Source organism: Brienomyrus brachyistius, chromosome 22 (genome assembly GCF_023856365.1).
Source record: "Brienomyrus brachyistius isolate T26 chromosome 22, BBRACH_0.4, whole genome shotgun sequence".
In the NCBI taxonomy this organism is placed as follows: Eukaryota; Metazoa; Chordata; class Actinopteri; order Osteoglossiformes; family Mormyridae; genus Brienomyrus; species Brienomyrus brachyistius.
The window spans coordinates 2,565,016-2,578,860 of NC_064554.1; the positions used below are offsets into that span (position 1 = coordinate 2,565,016).

Sequence of the window (13,845 nt, forward strand, 5' to 3'; positions counted from 1 at the left end):
AGTATAAGTACCGCACAGAAATGCACAGTACGGACACGCAGCACAGATAGACGCGCAGCAGCTTTCAGCATGCGGCGAGCTGACCTCGCGTCCCTCCGTTAGTGATATTTCTAGTGTGCGTAGTTACTCTTGGCGATATGGGGTGTAATTTGGTCGTCTGCTTTCCCACGTAGGCCTATAGACATCGGCAAGGAGAAGGCACTGAAGGACGCGTCCCCAGTGAACCCAGCGCATCACCGCGGGGAGTCCGCATGCGGGAATGCGGCGAAGCTGCAACTTAACTCCGGGAGACCAGCGCTGAACAAATAAACTGCTTCTGTCCATCTCTGTTGTTCGTCCTCATTTCTGATGCAGGCTACAATGGCCATCAGACAGCGCAAACATCCACGTCTTTTTGTTAAATCCAAATAACTTTATTGTAAGAATTATATGGAAAACACAAAAGTTAATACAATTGTAGCCTATAGTTCTACACAAAAACATGAAAATTAGGCAGGGCCCCGACATCCATCGTTATGTATGTCTAGCAGCTACTGTAACGGTGCTGTGGTTTACGTTTATCATTTTCTGTAGCAAACAGACAAAAATATTGAGGCAATGCCGCTATATTTTTCTTTTGCATTTGTTTGTATGTTTTCATTTGACACGTTGCTGATGAATTTTATACAATGCATAAATGTCTATAAAAACGTAATCCTTGATGGCCACAAAAGTAGCAGTGAACAGAGAAAAGTTAGAAAACTGCTGATTCATGAAAATACATTCGAAGGTCCCCTTGCTTTAAATTTGAACGAACTATGAATAATAATCGGCTTGAGTGATCTTGGCAGATCAGCTAGCCTTTCTACCGATATTTACTGCACCGTAAACTAGAGGCGCATGATAAGACGTGGGGATAAAATAAATGCACAAAGCTTAAACGCTGGTAGATTTAACAGACAGTCACGCCACCACTTGCGATGATCAGTATCTTCTGTTCCATGGATTCCGGGAGGCAAAAAACCTCTGATAGGCCACGTGGGAGCCGTGGCGATTGGCATACAGGCGACACGGAGAGAAGTCCTCGCAGACCTCCGCGCGTCGTTCCGCAGGTGACTTCACCAACCTGGCAAAACCAATGATTAACTGAAATCCTTCGCAGATATATAACCCTTTGCATTAAAGAGCAAACGGAAAGAATTTTTCATATTTACTCGCTTCGCTGAGTCTTTCTCCCCAAATAACTTACACTTTCCAGGAGTCTTACCAACAGGGTATTTTAGAAATTCTGGTTACATACGTTGTTCCTTGGAGACTCATTCCTAGACGCTACACAACCTGGTATCCAATATTTAATGTCTGAAATCATGGGCCAATCAGAATCGCTGTTACTCTGTGAAGCTGTATTGCACAGCTGCCAGGTTACCATGGTAATACAGATGGTTACCTTCTGTAGTTGTGGTTGTTGTAGATGGGTCCTCTTCGGGTGTTGAAGAAGGAATTGGCCCGGTACCGAGTGACAAATGGGTCTGGGATAATTGTGAAATATACAAGACGAAAACATGAGAACTACGAAAAATATATATTTTTATTAAAATTAAATATACCGTATTTTAAAAAGTCTGGCAAAAAAACAATTGTCATGCGCCGATAACACAACAGGTAAGGTTACCTGCTGTAAGAAAGTATGAGTTTGTCATGGTACGAGCGACCGAATGAAATTACCTTCAAGTGACTCCTGACTCTCATGGGAATCTGCGAAAATAAAACAGGAATAAACGCCGATTCGGGACGTGAGCGTCAGAGGGTGGCGCGGTGTTTATTACATCATACCGTAGCACAGGCACAGCGTGACGAGAGCGGCGAGGAACACACACTGTAGGATGGTCTTCATCATGTCTGTCTGCTGGAACAGAGAGATGGGACACTCAGAACATGGGAATTTACCAGCAGCCAAACACAAGGCTGAATGGGATACAAGGACAGGATGCGAATCCTGCATGTCGTGTTGAATGAATGAGTGATTCATTCATTCATTTCATCTCATTTTGTAAATCACAGCCGCCGATTGCCTAGAAGGTCACCTCACCCAGCGGCAGATGGGAGGAGATGTGGGGAAAAAGGCAGAGTGACAGAGAGAGTTGGCCGGCATGCAGGTGCATCGCCAGGTGTTTCACACTCGTACAAACGAGTGCCAGATGTGAACACTACAGTGCACAGCTGGGATGTTCTCCTGTAAGCAGATGTCTTGCTCTCTGTCATGGGGGTTGGGGGGGTTGTGGTCCTTGGTGTTTGTACTTTTCTCCTTTACCACCTCCTGCCTCAGAGCGCTGGTCGCCTTGTTCTGACACAGTCTACAAGTGTTCCATCACTGGGCCCAGAGGCCAACTGCAGGTTCAGCAGATTATCCCATAGTAGCCAGAGAAAGTGAGAAATGGACACCCCCCCCCCCATAACAAATATGCACACAGCAGTAAAATGCACTGGACTGGACCAGCAGAACAACCAGCAGGCCTGAGGACACCAGCATATAACAGAGCAAATAATAAACAGCTCCTGTCCAGTGGGAAGCAGAGAGTGGCGTCACACTTACCTTAAGTATAGAGGTGATGTGCACAAGGTCTTTGACTTACCGCAAGTATGGAAGTGATGTGCACAAGCTTATTCAATCCAATTCTCTTCCCCTTCTCTTTGCCTGAAAGTGATTCTTATTCTATGATGTCAGGCCTTTATAAAAGCCCCTCTCCCACCCACTCCTCCACTCACTCTCTTTCCCTTCCATCTCTCCTCCCTCCCTCCTTTTTTGCCCCCCTTTCCACCACCTACTCAACTGGAGCAAAACTATTAGCTCACTCTCTCCCTTGCACTCATGCAAAAACACTCCCTCAGCGAAAAACAGGGAGAAAGACGAAAACATGGGGGCGTGAGCGACAGACACGGGCAGCCGGACTGATGGACTGATGAACAGATGGACAGATGGACTGATGAGCCAAGGGACAGATGGACTGATGGACAGATGAACTGATGGACAGATTGACAGATGGACTGATGAACAGATGGACAGATGACTGATGGACAGATGGACTGATGAACAGATGGACAGATGGACTGATGAACAGATGGACAGATGACTGATGGACAGATGGACAGATGGACTGATGAACAGATGGACAGATGGACAGGCTTCAAGCGGGTCCATTCTGCCCTTTGCTTTTTTTATGACCTCAGACAGGCTGAGTCACTGACAGATTCAACATGGAAAATAATAGACATCCAGAGATAAATAGGACAGAAAAAGCACAGAGAAATCAAGGTGTGTGACCCAGACACAGCCAGGCCCCACGCACTGCTGTGGATCCTCAGTCTCGGCAGAGCTACAGTTCAGCTACGACCAAATCCCTCCAAACATGAAGAGTCCTTCCATCTACTCACACTGGCAGAGCGTCAAAACATACCACCTCCAGAATTATTCCTGCTATAATGTGTTTATTTGGTTATATATCTGTCTTTACAGCCATCAATCAGCCTAACATATATCAGCTCATCAGAACGGAAATCAGGTCTGGATTGTTTTTATTTCTGGATTCAAATCGCTACCTGTAAAGGACTTAAACCAGTAATCACAAAGGCTTTAAATCAGCACTCAAAAGCTAGTACTGAAAATCCATTACTGTGTGATCATAAATCATAAATATTTTCCTCTAACTCTCTAATGAATGTGAAGAACAGAAAGCAGCTTCTCTGAGCCATCGTTCTGATGTCACACTTTATTTCTGTCTACATTTATAAACTGTCCTCTGAAGCACAGGGTCAGATGGTTTAATACTCGGGAATTTAATCACATTAGATTTGTCTTGGTCAGGCTATTTATATGACATTTATAAACAGATGTTTTTAGACAGACTTATTTGGAGTGCAGTCCGGCAATAAGGGAGACATACTGAAATAGGCAAAGCCAATCGGAAGCAGGGAAGGAGATAGACAGATGTAAACACTGACCCTGCCTTACAGTCACCCTGGGGGGGGGGGGGGGGCAGGGATTAATGCACAGTGAGGAGGAATGCAGAAAAAAGCTATAAAACATCCAGGCAGCTTGTAGGCTAAATGTGGCCAATGTTAAAAAGGTCATTTTCAGGGAAGGATTGTGGTTTACTGGGGCAGATTCTCTAATGAGGATTTCAAATCACCGTCAACAGGAAGGGGGGTGGGGTGATGATGCCCATATTTTTGTTGCCTTTAGGGTGGCAGCTGAGTTGCTGTACAAGAACATGGGCCAACAGCAGCAGGAGAGTCTGGGCGGCATTTGGCGGGGCTGGGGGGGGCGGGGGGGGGGGGGGTGAGAGTGTGGAAATAATGACACCTGTCTCTATACTGTTTCTTTAGATTTCCCTTCATCCCTGACTGTTATTCTTAAACACCGTTCTTTGTTTTGAGTCTTTCATTGAAAAAGCCAAAATCCTCCTCACTTTTTGCTTGTTTATTCTCAATTCAACGTTTTGTGTCTCCTGTACATGTAGGAACATAACGAAAAATACCTGGATTTCTTGAGCATCTCTAAATCGGTCACAGTCTGTGTTTTTGTGCCCTGAGAAGGACAGGCATCCCATCTATGATGTTCCCCTGCATTGTGTTCTACGCTGCCTTCGAATGCAGACCAGAATAATGGGTTTGGAAGATGGATGGATGGATGGAAGGATGGATGGATGGGTATAAATTCATACTAGAAGATTTTTCTCAAGATGGATTAAGATGTTTTTCAGGCTGTATTTGATCAACCAGATGAGATCTAAAGTGGCTTATGAATTTATCAATGGGTCACAGACCAAACAAAGCTTCAAGGATCTAGCAATGGATCACAGATCTAGCAGTGGGTCACAGATCTAGGAATGGCTTGTGTACTGTCTGTAAAGATAATCTCCTACACACTGCATCGGTATCATGGCACATTTTCCATGTTATTTGGAAGGAGCTTTTGGCTCACATGCTACTCTGTAGGAGAGGTAGAAGATGGCCAGCTGGGGAAGAGACCGTGAGTTTGCTAGAGGGAACCAAACCCCAGCCTCACGATCCGTAGTGGGAGTCGGACCGGAGACGGAGCCACAGAACCACAGAGCCAGTTAACAAAGGCCCCTTCTTACTCGTTACTTTCACAGATCCCACATTTTTTTACTTGTTAGAATCCGGGCCAACAAACGCAACCGCTGAAATCTCAAAAATGCTGCTGTAGCGAGTAGCCCCTCCCCCGCCCTCTCACAGCTTTCATCTGCCCGTTCACCAAACGTCTAGCAGAATAAGCCAGTCTTCGTTCTGATTAAGACCATCCCTTCGCTGAATTACTAACAGATTTCCCATGTGGTTTTGAAAGCGCTGCCATCTGTGAAAGGCGATAAGTGTCGTTTGGTGACGCGATGCGTTCGCCAGGCCTCTGCTTGTCCTCTAACCTTAATAATCCAGCGGAAGAGATGAAGCTGTTCCTCTACACATCCCTCCTATCAGCCTGCGCACACAGTTACATGTTTAAAATGTGTCTCATACTCCCCCACATCTGTTCCTGATTGAATCCGCTCCCTGAGAGTCGCCCCCCCACTCTCACTCCCCCAGCACCTCTGTCACTTGCCCACTACCAACATAAACGAACCGGAGTCTGTCCTGCCAAGAAGCTGTTCCACTAAATCCATGTTTGGAAGCACGAACAGCCCTCTCTCTCTCTCACACACACACCTTTTTATTCTTAGCGGGGACTGTCCATTCATTTCTACGGAAAAAACCCTAATCCCAACAATAGCACCTTAACCCCCACCCAGCCCTAACCCTAACCCATAAGTAACCAAACAACATACAAGACTTTTGGCATTTTCAGTTTTTTATTTGCAGTCACAGACTTTTATCCAGTTTTTAAAAAGTAGCTTCCCTTGTGAGGACCAAAAAAAAATTCCTCACAGGCTCAAAATAACATTTGAACATTTGGTCCCCACAACGTAATATATACATAACCCACTCATACACTTGCACACAAACACACTCACCCACACGAACACGCTCACACACACACACTTGTGCATTCTGAATGTCAGTATTCCTGGGGATTTCCCATCAATATGCATCGTGAAAAAAAGCTTCTCCATCTCAATCCAGGCCGGTCCCGTGACAGAGGAGCTGATGCCGGAGCAGGAGCGGTCCGTCGGTCCGTCGTGATTTACCAGCTTCTGTGGAAACATTTCCTTAAATCTTGATCCCATTCTAACTCTAGCATGGACCCATAAACACAGAAAGCAATGCTTACGCTCATTAAATTATATGGAATCTTCTATATATCTATAAATATGCCCCCATCTCTTTCATCCACTCGCTTTTTTCCTCAGTCATCAAAATTCTTTGTTTTTTGGTTCATTTTGAAGCGTTTCTTTTTGGCAAGCAGATCCCTCTAATCAATCTGAATATTTCTGGAAACAGGAAGTCTGTCTCTCGTTAACTCAGCTTCAGATCTGGATGTAAACTTTGGCCTCTCTCTTGCAGTCTGGGCCGTGGGTGTCTGGCTCATATTCCACCTCTTTAGCATCCATTTTTCTCATTACATTCTACTGTCTCCATACGACTTTGATGGTTTCATATGACCTTGAGGTGTTCATATGACCTTGAGGTGTTTTCGTAATACTTATTAATCTCATTATACTATGCCATTTGCTACCCTTCTGCAGGCTGTAATAAAGACTCTCTTTCGCCCTGAGAACTTTTCTCTCTGTAACTTACAGCCGGTCTATCTGTGCTCCACCATTCCGCCCTTCCACCTTCCAAACTGCTGAAGCCAACGTGCCAACACAGACAGCAACACGTAAACGACATGCCAACACAGACAGCAACACGTAAACGACATTCCAACATAGACAGCAACACGTAAACGACATGCCAACACAGACAGCAACACGTAAACGACATTCCAACATAGACAGCAACACATAAACGACATGCCAACACAGACAGCAACACGTAAACGACATTCCAACACAGACAGCAACACGTAAACGACATTCCAACACAGACAGCAACACGTAAACGACATTCCAACACAGACAGCAACACGTAAACGACATTCCAACACAGACAGCAACACGTACATAACAATCCAACACAGACAGTAACACGTAAACGACATTCCAACACAGACAGTAACACGTAAACGACATTCCAACATAGACAACAACACGTACATAACAATCCAACACAGACAGTAACACGTAAACAACATTCCAACACAGACAACAACATGTAAACGACATTCCAACACAGACAACAACACGTAAACGACATTCCAACATAGACAACAACACGTACATAACAATCCAACACAGACAGTAACACGTAAACAACATTCCAACACAGACAGTAACACGTAAATGACATTCCAACACAGACAGCGACACGTAAACGACGATCAACATAGACAGCAAGACGTAAACGACACGCCAAGACAGCAACAAGTAAATGACACGCTAACAGACAGAATAACCAAAGCACCATGCAGTGCCATGACTGACAGCCACACCCCCCATTCCCCATAAACAGGTAGCTGCCATCTCACCCACAGTCCATTTCTTATGATTTCCACCTCGATTAAGACCAACAATAGCAGGTCAGTATTACTCATTTACCGTTAACTTTGAATCCAGCTTATCTTTACCTCTATCACAAAATGGTTATAACATGGTGTGTAATCTGAGGGTGCCGGACATATGGTGTGATTCTGTCAGCATGAGACTATGCCTTTCCTGGGGATGTTCTCTGCCGTTCTCTAATGGTGTTAAGACATCAAATCCACCCCACACCTAAGGGTGGGGAATGGGCTGTACTTATGTACTAAAAGCCATAACACTAACTGGTCAAGTTTAGTCTTCAGCTGCATAGGATCCTTTAGTATTTTGTACTATTCTTGCCCGTTCCCCTTGTGGTCATGTGGTTATGGAAGAATCTAAGTCCCTGCCAGGCCCATAATTCCTCAGCTGCGCCCTCATTTCCTGTCCCCCCCCCCCACTAAGGCTGCCTTGCTCTCTCTGCCCTGCTCCTCTATTGCCACGGCGACAGACATTCCGAGTGCAAAAGCTGTAAATACAATTCCAAAAAAAAATTTTTTTAAATCACAGAATATCACCAGTGCAGCTAGAAACGGCTCAGCGCTTGCTTGCTGCCCTGCCTACCCTGGTAATGGCCACCTTTGGCGGATGTGTGTCAGCGGCTCTCTGGAGTGTCAGCTGTGGGTCACGCTCCCCTTCGCTGTCCTCAGCCGCTGCTCTCTGATGAGGCTGATCTGGGAGATGGAGTTTCAGATACAAGGCAGTGCTGTCTCACAAGCCCAGTCCGGAACCCATGCTTACCCTGAGTTATCAGGGCCTAGCTCCGATACTTTTACTGACACAACACGCAATGGCATTAACACTTTGGAGAAGGCAAACAAAACCCTTGGTGAAGTAATGATGCCGGTTTAACTATGAATTAAGGCAGCTACGATTACGGTCAGTGTCAGTAGCGGCTGACCTCCAGGTGGCGCCCTAGGCAAGCTTCACACCTGGCGCCACATGAGGTTCGACTACTGATAAGGATAAACTCATGATTATTCAAATCACGATGGAACATACTATTCTTTGTACGGTTTCACATCGAACCTCGCAGTTCACACGATTCGCCACAAGATGGAGACATGGTAAATGAATTTTCACTCCTCAACCTGCATTTAACGTTTTAATACTATTTTCCACCCGTCCAACCATTTACCAAATTCAAGGGTGGCTAGAGCCTGTTGTTAGCGCCCTCTGCAACTCTGCGCTGGATAAGCAAGTACACTACATATTTTCACAAGATAACCGTAGGAGTGTAGATGGACTCATTACTGTTAAAATTAGATCACTAGCCACAAAAAGTTTTTTCTCAAGATTATTAAACTGATTAGAAAATATTACAATCAACTTAATACTAGAATACAACAAACTAAATAAAGTCGAATTATGTCATTACCATTGATTAGAGGCGTGGAGGGGCAGTAGTTAGTGCCCCCTATGTGTGGGGTTTGCATGTTGTCGTTGTGGGGTTTCCCCCCATTGTCCGAAAATTTGCTGAAGTTAACTGGAGTTACGTAGTTCGTCCATAGGTGTGCATGTGTGAGTGAATGGTGTGCAAGTGTGAGTGAATGGTGTGAGAGTGTGAGTGAAGGTTGTGCGAGTGTGCTCTGCGATGGGTTGGTGCCCCATCCTGGGTTGATCCCTCTGGGATAGGCTCCAGACCCCCCCCCCCCCCCACCCTGAATAACGGTTACAAAAACTGGATGGATGGTCATTATGTAAAAAGATTATTCTGTTATTAAATGCGACACATTACCACTGTAGTTGACGCTCCACCATACATTAAATTGCTATATTTTGTACTATTCTTCCCCATTAGCAAAATACCAAATAAGAAGCATATTCCTGGCAGCACGGGGCAAAAGGCAGCCCAAACCTGGAGGAGTGAGGAACAGCGATCCCCACTGAGCCACCAAGTCACCCCTCCAAAGTTTGTGACGCTCAAAATTCCAGCAAAACTCCAGGACAGCACTGCCTAGAAGATCAGCATGTGTCAATCTGCTAAAGCGTTCAATGCCTTTAAAAATGGAAATGACCTGCTGTGTTATTAATTAGGCCAGGAAGCGTAATCATAAGTCTTAAAATTAATTATAAATAAGAGCATTCTTGTTACATTTTAGGAGATGAAAGAACTCTTCACCCATTTCTCAGACCAGCGAGAAACCCGACCCCCAGACAATCTATATTTTTTTTTGCTCCATTCCAGCTACCTCCCAGCTCCTGCAAAAAGGTGGGGGAGGACGGGATTGGCAAACGCTGCCTTAGACCGATAGAATTCCTTTTGGAAGACAGCACTATAATCGGCCAGATTTGAACCAATAGACACGCAGGTGGCAGCCAGCGTAGGGGAAGTCGCTCACAAAAGTAATTCATTGTAGACAGAGGTGGAGAGTTCAGGTCCAGAAAGTACAAATCCACGCCAAGGTTTTGTTTCAACCAACCAGCTGAATACTCCATGACTGTGACTCTTTATACCTAACTGACTGGTTAGCGTTTAAGCAACAGGCTAGTGGCATGTAAGGACCAACATGCACCTTAAGTGGATAATCTGCTGCCGTCGCTTCCTGTCAGCAATTCACTTTCAGGCCATCCAGGGTACACGGTTCCCACCAGGCTGGGACGTCAAGCCCCCACTCCCACATCACTCTGCTGTCACTTTCTAATTCTGTAGGATCCAATTAGTGTCTCCGCTGAAAACAAAATGGTTTACCTAATCTCCCCGGTCTCACCTTCTAATTCCTGAGACAGCCGTATGACCCACATAGCGAATTCCCACCCTCATCTCTTCAGGCACCCCCCACCCTCACCCTGGCCATCTGACTGCTCACCGCTCGGACACCAGAACATTCTGTAACGTTCTGGAACTTTATGTGAATTACCCTGACGGGAAAGCAGGATCGAGATTTTGCCATGCCCATACGCGGCTGCATCATGGATAGCTTTTCCAGTGTCGGTCACCAGGGATAATTAATAGAAGGTAATATTGCCCAGTGCTGTCACTTATCTCCTTTTAAACCCGTCCGTTTGAACAACAATGAGGCAATACAAACATGCAGCTACTGAATGCAAACAGCTCACTTCACATAAAGACTTTTCTAATTGCAGTAAAGCACAGGCATCGTCTGATGCAGATCTACACGGAGGCAATTAGTCACGATGAATTTTACCGATCCCTGGGGGGATGTATTTGTCATCTAGCCTCCTTACAAGGATAAATTACAGCACAACAGTCTCCCACCAAAGAAAATAAACAAATGGATAAATAAATAAAAGGACCGCGTGCACAAATTCAGGAAAACATGGTTCGAATGAGGTAACACATGCTTAGTAAACATGACACGTGCATAATTTAGTGTGGGTGGAACAGTGGAGTGGTGAGTCAAAGAGAAAATGAGTCAGCGCTCAGTTAGATCCGCGGGTGGATGTGTTAGCGGTGTTGTTATGAGAATGTGACAACAGCCGCAGGCCCTTTAGAAACAGGTGAAGCTGACAGGACGGCTTCCACACAGGAGCCGGGAGGCTCAGTCGCTTGTTGCCGAGAAACAGGGTAATTAAAACGGCGTGGACAGAAGAACAGAAACACCACATCGAGATATTGGTCTTTGAAGTAGGTTACAGAAACAATGACAAATAGCTACAAACAAAACGAACAGTTTTTCATTCCAGAAACGCCACACCAGAAACGACAATTAAGTTATGGAAACTTTCAAAGTGTCCAGTTTTCCTGATGTTCCGAGAACGTTATCCCACTGCTACAGCTAATAATAATAAAGCATAAACAAATAAAGACCATGGTCGTGCAGCAGGTAACCCTGTTGCACTACACCTCAAAGGTCGTAGGTTTTAGGCTGGATGGTGTGTTTACAGTATTCAAATACAGCACCATTATAAGCCAATATTTTTTTATGAAAAAACAATATTTTTCAACAGGTAATAATGTTATCATGCTAATGATCAAATAACGACAGAACTTTTGTTAAAATGTAAAACGTAAAAACGCATTCCATTACAGCTACTGCAAGAATGTTCTCTACCAGCGTTGAAAAGACTCTTACATAACATTAGATAAAGTTCTGGGAACGTTCCCTGTTAGCTGGGAATGAGAGATACATCAGGCTCAATGCCAGCGAGCAGCATGCATCAGCTACAAATGAGGTCTCAAAATCCACACTTAATATATCTGAAAATATATGCTAAATATGGATACAGTGTATCAGGGTAGAGGGACAGTGACTGCAAGTCGAAGCTCCCTGACAGGGACAGATGGACACAATAATATAGTCGCTAAACACCAGAAAAACAGCCTCAAAATTTACTGAAAAAATGAGTCAACAAAAGCTGTGCGTCATGACCCTCAGAAAGCTGTGACTCATGTCGTGTCCATTCGCATCTCAGGACAATGCAGAGGGTAACACGCCCTGCTATACGGAGCACGAACCCCAGACAAAGTATAATCTGTAATAAGATCTTAGGGTCTTTCAACAGGTTTAGATACAGAAACAGCCAAAAGATTCCTTCAACCCATAAGTTCTCTTGGTATTCAAGAGCAGTTTTATGGACATTGGGATCAAGTAAAATTCCACTATTCATTATATTTAATGACCCAGGAACCTTTTTGGTCAGCACTCCGGTCTTTAGTCCACCTCCTTCGTCCCTCAAAAAAACTGAGGGCCTTTTTGTCTTGATTCATGGCCCAGTACCTCAGCCTGGGAATGTGCAGCAGCTTTCAAAGACTGAAGTTCTCTCAAAGGTAAATGTTAGGTTACTCCTCATGAGGCCCTGTGTGTTCCAGCTGGGAGCTGTTCTACACAATGTGTTTTGACTTGCGTCTACTACTACAAAAGGTTCCCCTCTGGAAATGCTTTGTCTCTGTGCACCTTATAAATATAGACCAGTGAAACTGACATCCCATGTAATAAAGGTATCGAAGAATGTGCTCCTGCAACATGCCAGACATGGAGGATGCCCTGTACTCACTACAGTTTCCATACCAAAGCACACATAAGTGTGGAAGATGCCATCCTACACCTGCTCCACAGAGCCGACTTGTTCATGAATTTAGTGATGGCCAAATGAAGTGTCGCGAACCATTTGCAGTACTTTCTGACTCCACTAGATGGTGCTCTCTGATCAAAAAGGGGCATAAAGCATGCCCCAAAGCAAACCAAGAGCACCATCTAGTGGGATCAGAAAATATAGCAACTGGTTCATGAGACTTCATTTGGCCATCACCACCTGGACCAGTGGAGTAACATCGTACAGTAGATCCTTTAATACAAATTTCTCGTGTTCAAAGTCAGTTCCGTGTTTTGGTGTGATGTTTCAGGTGACGTACAGATAGTGTAAGATGCCTGGAGCTATGCAGCAACAGAATTCACGTAAAATATCAGACAGGTCATAATACAGCAATCCAACAATTATCACAATACTATCCATAATTATATTATCAAATCAAGTCATTCTTTATGTACTAATTACGCACATACATTGTGTATTAATAAGCAGTCATTTGTAATATAATTATTTGTAATTTGCTATGCACTTGGTTTGAATAGACAGAACAGGTTACTTCGACAGTAAATCATCTTACCCTGCAGCTGCAGGATTTGGCGTCAGACTTGGCAAGATGTCGTGGGTGTGGTTCGGGCGACAAGACCTGACACTATTACAGGCGAGTTAAAGGTCTGCAAAAGGGATAACCGGCATTTCGCGATACAGCAGCATCGTCCGGGTGAGGATCGCTGTGAACAGGCAGGAGGAGCTCAGTGAGCGTTATCCAGATTAATTTTGATATTAAATCACTTTTCTATATCTGGGGGCATACCGTTACAAACCGCAGTGCAAGCAGAGTTTAAGCCCTCAAGGTTATCATCACATATCAGCAATGTCATGTAATATAACAGCCATAACCAGCGAGAGGGGAGGTCACATCTCACACCTGGACCTCAGGGAGACCCGGGTTCAGACCCCTGAGCTGTATCATTCTATCCTGCATGCTGGTACTACACAGTGTGGGAGGGTCCTTCTGCATGACAGAAATTTGCACAGGTTTGGACTTGCGCAAATTATTCCAATTATTCCACAGCTCATTTTCTAAGTACGTACCCTATTGGTCAGGAAAGACACCGGCAATGATTTACCATCACAACACAGATAATAATCGACCATCCATACTGGACGTCTACTTTGTAATCGCTCAGAACCTGGACAAGGTGGCAGCCCTCACGAGATCTACAGCACCCTCTTCAGATGTTCA

At 44.7% G+C, this 13,845-nt stretch overlaps 1 protein-coding gene across 2 annotated transcripts; it reads right to left on the reverse strand.

The window, feature by feature from the left end:
* Positions 1-391: 391 nt before the first annotated feature.
* Positions 392-2,748, reverse strand: LOC125718059 (matrix Gla protein). Of its 2 annotated transcripts, none has more exons than XM_048991553.1 (5): positions 2,613-2,748; positions 1,813-1,885; positions 1,705-1,734; positions 1,427-1,508; positions 392-1,105 (listed from the first exon to the last, which is right to left on the reverse strand). In XM_048991553.1, the coding sequence occupies exons 2-5, from the start codon at positions 1,874-1,876 to the stop codon at positions 964-966; spliced, it is 318 nt and encodes a 105-aa protein (XP_048847510.1). In that variant the 5' UTR covers positions 1,877-1,885; positions 2,613-2,748; the 3' UTR covers positions 392-963. The 2 variants fall into 2 exon arrangements, with proteins under 2 accessions (XP_048847510.1, XP_048847509.1); XM_048991552.1 differs by having other exon boundaries at positions 1,813-1,882; positions 2,613-2,700.
* Positions 2,749-13,845: the final 11,097 nt, after the last annotated feature.